Source organism: Olea europaea, chromosome 9, assembly GCF_002742605.1.
Source record: "Olea europaea var. sylvestris chromosome 9, O_europaea_v1, whole genome shotgun sequence".
NCBI lineage: Eukaryota > Viridiplantae > Streptophyta > Magnoliopsida > Lamiales > Oleaceae > Olea > Olea europaea.
Window position 1 is genome coordinate 18,036 of NC_036245.1, and position 7,960 is coordinate 25,995.

At 32.9% G+C, this 7,960-nt stretch overlaps 1 protein-coding gene across 1 annotated transcript; it reads right to left on the minus strand.

The window, feature by feature from the left end:
- Positions 1-401: 401 nt before the first annotated feature.
- LOC111400009 (wound-induced protein 1-like) lies at positions 402-1,247 on the minus strand. The gene has a single exon (XM_023027489.1). The coding sequence runs from the start codon at positions 1,237-1,239 to the stop codon at positions 709-711; it is 531 nt and encodes a 176-aa protein (XP_022883257.1). The 5' UTR covers positions 1,240-1,247; the 3' UTR covers positions 402-708.
- Between the last annotated feature and the right edge of the window lie 6,713 nt (positions 1,248-7,960).

Below are 7,960 nucleotides of genomic sequence, written 5' to 3' on the forward strand. Positions count from 1 at the left end.
GATGGTATGCCTTGTTATCGATATATTTAAGTTAATATTTTTCTTATGAATTAAGGTCTTAACATTAATCAAGGAATTAATGGCCGAACGACCTATAGTAACTTCAAATCAATCGACACCTCTTTTATAAATTAAAAATCTTGATTGTCAAATTCTCCGATTGAGACTCTCTCACAAGGGCTTTGCTATTTGTATGCCGGGGTGTACAACCCTCTCACAATAGGGGGCCTGAGCATAATAAAAAAGGATTACACTACTATGCCAAATGAATTGTGATATAGAGGTTGACAAATTCCTAGGTAGATGGAAATGATAGAATAGAAATAATGACAATGTTTAAAATTATCCAATAATAGATTGTCATTTGACATTATATTTGTCAACCTATCTGTCAACTAGAATGATATTGTAGCATGAGTGAATAAAAATCGTGGGCCCCTCTATTGGGAGGGGGGCATGTACATAGCAAAACCCCTCTCATAATTCCATTCAATTATATAATGTATGTCGGCCTGTAAACTATAGGATGACCTTGTGGAGCTAAATTTCGATTATAGTTTATAATGTATACTTGATAACTAATGTAAAACTTTATTTAAGACATGAGTATTTATAGGAGAAAATGGGAGAAACTTTAGAACATGAGCATGTTCACAAGATCAACTTGAATAACATTACATGCCACCAATCTACGGCCAAGCTCTGCCATCAAATGGCGAACATCAACCCCGGCAACAAGCGTTTTGTGAGATCTCGCGGGTGGCTCTGCCACAAAGTGGTGGAGCTTGAACACCTAGAAGGCCTCAAATCCTTAACAGTGAGCCAAGTATTGAAATATTCTCTAAACTGAGTGATGAAACCATCTTTTAGGGTCCAAACATGCACCCAATAGACTTGAGCCCCTTCCCAGCCCTCCACTATCACGCATTCATCAATGGAGTCGATGCTTCGAGGCTCAAATTTGAATTCGGTGGTAGAGCATTTTCCGGTGAGCATTTTCATCATGTGGTGGCAGTTTTGAGGGCCGTGGAACCACCACTCTAGGTCGGTGGCTATGAGACCAGCCACCGTGGCGGTGTCTCCACTTGCTAATCCTTTGTAAAGGGTGTTTACAATGGCCTTGTTATGGTTCTCCAGTGGCGCCGGCGCCGCCGCCAATGAATCAGCATTTGTTATTTCCATTGTGCAGTGTGTGAGTGAAAGGAAATGTTTGTGAAAAGGCTTAGTTGGTTTTTGCATGGTAAGGCCAAGTGGAGAGCCCTTTTATATAGGAAATTTTAGAGAGGAAGGGGACCCAACAACAAATGATGACAAATTATAGACTTCCAATCATTCAACTTGTCAAATCAAGATTGCAATATTGAGTTTAATCCCTAATTGAGTCTCGTTCTCAAAAAATTCATTTATATTCAAATTTACTATTAATTATATATTTTTCAATAAAAAAATTTGTACATAAACTTAAAAAATAATAATAATTATAATTTTTAACCACACATTCGTAAAAAATTCACTATTAAAAAATCCATTTTCCTCAAAAAAGGACCCAAACATAGCTAGCTAAACAAGAGTAGATAGTGATCCAATGCAACCCTATCAGCGAAATGTGAGAAAAGAAAAGAAAGGAAATTCCATGGATCGACTCATCATCTCCACTGATAAGAATTATGAGATCGCCCTTATTGTACCTTTGGCATCCAATTATGTCACTGATCTACTATAGAACTCTGTTCAATAAGATAACATGTTAGCTATCTATTAACATATCAAGGTATTTTAGTAATTGTAATAATCGAATTTATTGATTTTTTGGAGTCATTAGAGATTAAATTAAAAGTCTATTGATTTGTTTGTGCAACTCCTGTTAAATGAAGATAACATTTTACCTTTTCAAGGCTACATGGACAAGGGGAAATAATTTGAAGTCTAAAGGGGAGCTACCATGTGCACGTCTCATTCTGTCTTTTTTTTCTTTTTTCTTTTCTTCTTTTTTCTTCCTAATATAATGAGCCTACTTATATCCTAAAAAGTGCATGTACACCTTTGCTATACTTTTCTTTTCACATAGAAGATCGTCCATTTACAAGATGATGAAATATATGGCAAATGATTTTACGTATAAAAGTAAACCGAATAATCACGTCTTCTATGTTTTTATTCCTTTAGATGTTTTGATATATGGAAATTATTCTCGTTAATAAAAATTGTAAAGTGGAATTATAGAATGGCCTATTCTATTTATCGAGTTTAATTATGTAGGGTCTTTTTGAGCTATACAACTCACCTTTGAAAGTAACTAAAAACAATATAGAAAAAATTGTGAAATCTTAGCTTGCACCGGTACCAGATAAATACAAAACAACATAGTTCATCTTCATACATATAATTACAATTTTTAATCAGCTTATTATTTTTGTGTATGTCTCATTATCACTTCTTAATTATAATCGAACAACAACAACAATGTCGTTTTCTGTTTATTTTTTTAATTACTTTCTCATTTCATCTAAGAATTATTCCACTTTGATCCTAGCTGTTGGGTTTTTGATACCCAATAAATCCCGGGCTATGATGTTAACGTGGGTTAATATTATTTCATAGGCATAAGCCGATGAATGAAATAAGTCCAACAACCAAGTGCATGAGCTACACCCGACCCAATTGTTTTCCTTATGGATGGCTTGAATCTTGGCCCGTTTACCTCTTTAATGGCCCAACATAAAACCTAACCCTAGAGTATATATTTGGTTATAACCCTAGCCACTTTAATATAATGATTGTGTGATTTTGAGAGAAGAAACAAGAGAATCCAGGCTGACCTCCTTTGTGTGAGAAAAAAGGTGTCCAGAAGTGTCCAGAACGTTGGTATAATATGTGCAATTGGTGGTTCTTTCATAGTATACCTTTGTGGTGTCTTCTCTTAGCTTTTGTGGCGATAAATCATCATCCTTTCTTGTCCTACGCGGGTAAGATTGAATAGCAACCAAGGTGAATCAATTGGTTGTGGTTTGGAGCCGTTTGGATTGGTTGTTGTTAGAGAAATGTACGTTGGACTGAGCCTGAAAAACTACCGTTTGAAGATCCTTTTGAGAGAGCTTCCGCAACACCAACTCTTCTTGCTTCATAATATTCTCTTGCATGTCCGACTCACTAAATGAAAGAAGATAAAAGAAAATATATTTTCAAATACCACTTATTGATTAGGTGGCTCATATTTTTTGTATGTGCAGGCTAGGTGATGGAGCGGAGGGATGAGGCAATAGCTTAGGATCTGTAGCGTAATCAACTACTCCATTATGTTTTTTTTTTTTTTTTTTTTTTTTTACAAGGTGTCCGGGCTTGCGTCCGACTAGATCCTTGTCCCTGAACCTCCGGCCCCTCAGCAGCTCAGGGAGGTAAATCGCAGGATGTGCCCTTGTTGGCTCCCAGGTTCCCACAACTCATTGGTGTGAACAAACGCCCAGTGAGGAGAGCTCTCTTTGCGGAATCAACTACTCCATTATGTTAGACGCATGTAAGATAGTCTACTCTTGGGTACAATACGATATTATGTCAAACCACTTATATTTCTATACGTCAATCTTTAGGCATATGAGAGCCGAATTTATGACCCCTCATTCATTAGTTAATAAAAATATAGTTTACTCAAGTATTAGAAATATATTTTTTACCTCTAAATTAATTATTTTATTTATACACACACATTATTGTTACTTTTCGAAACATACATTTTTGAAATATTGTCGTTTTTTTTTTTTTTTAACATATACATAAAATTCCCTATATTATGGGAGAATTCGTCACTTAAATTGACAATTTTATAGCAAAACACTATCTTCGTTTGGAACAATTTATATAAATATTCTCTATGTCTACGGCATTGTAAAAATATTTATTTGGCAAATGCAACATTATTATAGCTTGTCCCAGAAAAGAACATATTTTTTTCTCCATTTTGATTATAGTTAATAATCATTATCATTATAATTAAATTCCTATAACATGACTTCGACTTCAATCGAAACCAATAGTCTTGAAAAATAGTTTCGAGAATGCAAAAACATACCTATGAAAAAGATTGTGAATATTCTTTTCTGGATACTCTAACGCTTAAGTTATTAGATTGATCATATAAATATTTTAGAATAGCATTTAGGAGTATGTAATTTTGTGGCATTTAGAATATATATGAAGAGCTTGTACGAAGATTTATTTACGATTAGCATAAGTCACGTGTGTGACACAATCCTATTTAATGTGAACCCGTGGACTTCTATTAATTGGAACAATAAAATTTCATTGTAAATATTCGACTTGACTCTTAATAGTTTATAGAATTAATAAGTATTGATTACATTAATTAGGTGAACTATAGTATAATAATAGTTAAGAATGTCCTTTATAAAGTTTAAGATGTTCCAATAATCAAACATAAGGAAATGATCTAAATGGCACCGGTGCTTAACTTATGTTAAGCACCGATAACATGACACGTCATTTGATTGATGAATAAGTTAATGATAGGTCCCATGAATTTAATGATTCACCAATTAATTGTTGTGATATATCATCGGTGTTTAATATAAGCTGAGCACCGGTATCCATTAGATCATTTCGCAGACATTTACACTTAAATTAATTCAAAAATCTCTCAATTTGAATTATTAAGATATCAATTCCGACTCATAAGACTTCTACTAACCTAATTTAAATCCTAACAACCAAACCCCTATCCAAAAATAAAATAATAATAATAATGATAAATGAATAAAATCACCTCCCCAAATCTCAAATAATGTCGATACCAGTTGGATCCAACCAGGTGCCGCTCGTGTACACAGTTGGAACATTCTCCCATAAAACACACTCATCCATTATTTGGACTGTACAATGACTGAACTTAAAGTTGGACACATACCCTACACCTACCTCCCCCACTCCCACCCCTCAAAGTATATGGGAGCTGTATATTAAGTTAAGGTCTCTTTCTTTACCTATCATTTCTTGGAACTTTTGAGAATTCTTGTCTGTAAGAATTTATGGGGTAGAGGAGTTCCAACCCCACCCCACCAAACAGAGACACAGACAGTACAATAAGACGTGTGCATTAATTTAGTGCATGCATGTAAGAATTTTATCCACAACCTTTGAATGTCACTTCATAATTGCATCCACTTGAAATTGATGTATGATGATTTCAAGTTCTTTACTAAAAGAAAGCTAGATCAGACCATCACTAATGGTTAGCGTTGGAAATTTATTTTGTTGTTCTTCATCCACTTTTTCAGGTTTTAAGCCCCCTTTTTTTTTTTTTTTTCTACATATAATCAGGGGCAGAGTTAGAATAAAAAAATCGTGAGGGCAATTTTCACAAGATTTTAATTGTGAGAGCAAAAATTGAAAACTGCAAGGAAATTTTTGAAAATCTTGAGCAAATCTTGAAGCAGCTAACCCACTACCTCTATACTAAATCTGCACCAGTCTACTTTTAATTGATTTCTATTAAATTCCTTTCGGTTCAATTAGGTTCGTTGAGAACCCTAATTGGATTTAATTATGAGTATTTTGTACTTGTTTTTCATTTTAGGAGGTCTTGGCTATGTCTCCCTCGCTAGCTTCTATTCATTTTTATAATTAATAAATAATAAATTAATGTGATTTTAATTAAAGAAACAATATAGTGCCACTAAAAATTATTGATAACATGTAATTCTCTTATATCAATTATGATTATACCACATAACTCGTATTATCAAGTTTTATATTTGTCCCAAATTAGCTAACTTGCTAATGTGTCATCAATTATCTACTTCTTGAGAGCTTTCAAATGACGATCATTGAGAGTCATGAATTCAACTCTTGCTGCCAGCGTGCATCTTGCTCTCGAGGAAAGAAGAGAAGAATGTTGAGTTGAGATTTGATCTTTTGTGGCAATGAAGTTGATGTTTCAAAAAATATCAAGGAAAAATGAGTATCTCACTGGTCCATGTTTGGCTAATGTTTATAAACTATATAATCGGTCAAATAACTTTTTATCTACATATTTTGTAAGACTGAGACACACAAATACTATACATTCACCAATAGATAATGTAGTCTAAAAGTTTTCAACTATTTTTTACGTGCATATATTTTATTTTTCTTTGAGTACAGAAATTGCTCTTTTTTAAAATAAATTAAATCCAAGAACGACTATTTACCCTTTTTCTTTTCCTTTTTCCCTTCTGGTTTTGGTTATATCTTGAAAGGGATTATTTACCTATAAAACACTTATTTTATTTAAGCTGAAATTGCAGCCAACTCTTGGCCCTACAAATTGATGGAATTTGAATTGAGAGTTTTCCATCATCAACCACAACCACCTAAAGACACAAAAAATGAAATAAATGAGTTCAGTATAGTCTATTTCTGATTAAAGATTGAAAAAGGGGTCCATTGGAATAAAATGTTAGGTAACCAATGCCAATTGATAAGTCAAAAAAGTAGCATCAATCAAAATTGATGATTCAGTTCTTCAAACTTCTTTCAAATATGCATTGGAAGCACGTAATAGTTGGTTTTTGATCATAAAAAATAGATTAACCAGTAAATTCAGAGGCGAAGGGATGGGGGAAGGGAGGGGCTACTGCCTGGGCAACATTTTATAGGAGTGATTTATTTTTTCCCCTAATATATATGACCTTTTGATTTTTCGCAAGTGAACGAAATTGTTAACAAGCAATAAAGTAGTGAATAAAGTCGAACCCACGAGAATTATGTGTTTTATCGAGTTCAAATTAATTGCAATTTTTCGAATAGCAAAATAAGTTGATGTGGTTTTTCTATACTAATTCCTAAATTATCAATTAAGCTAGTGAAAGAATGTAAATGTGTTTTTTAAATATGTGAGATGCATTGTTAAGATGTCAAATCTCCATTGTTATTTCATTTTTGGTGTAACAATTATAATGACAATTTGAAATCATTCATGTTGATCAATGTTCCTAATTTAATTGAAAACCTCCCTCGATAACGATCAAATCAATTCCCCTTATATGACCTCTCTATCTCTCGATAAAATATACGAACATAATAGATGCATTAACAAGTGTCAGTGCACTTATTGAAACCATATAAAGCACAGAGATATATCTCTATTTTCTATCGAACTTTACAATGTTTAGTATATTGCGCTTAAACCCTAGCATTGTCTCTCTCGATGACAATAAAATTCACTAACAATTCAGTTGGTGATCAAGTAGTTGTTCAGAAGAATGATAAAAACTATAATAAATATCCACAAATCAAAGCAAATTAAAGTTAATATAATTAATTAAAAACTAAAAATATCATAACAAGAGTTCATCCTAATCTAGCAATGTATAAAATTAGCTTAATATATTGAAATTACAAGAAATCATATTTAAGTGCAAAGCCATAATCCAGATTTTTGATAAATTAAGAAGATGAAGATAGATTTTGAAATCTTGAATCTCTTAAATGGTTTCTTGATGAATTTCCACTTGCACCTTCTCTTCTTTGTCCAAAAACTAAGTATGAATCTTCACTTGATTGAATTCTTCCAAATCTCTTTCAATTCTATACAAAAACTATGAATTTTGTCTCATTTGATAATACGAATATGAGAGGTATTAGAGAGGTTTCTTAATGTATTCTGCTGTTAGGTATTTGTAGGAGTCGAAAATTAGTTGAAAATTACGTCCAAATTGATTTCTAAAAGAGTTCCAATTGAATAAGAAAAGTTACATCCGCGCGAACATATTTTTATCACTGCACAACAGACAATATTTTGATTATAACTTTCTCTCCCAACATCTAATTGAAGCGTTTTAAAGTGCGTTGGAAAGCTAACTCAAAAGAGCTATAACTTTGCTAGATTTAGAATTTTTCCAATTCGGACATTTACTATTCAAAAAATAGGTCTCAATCTTCGACTAAAATTTGGAATACTTCTTGTGAT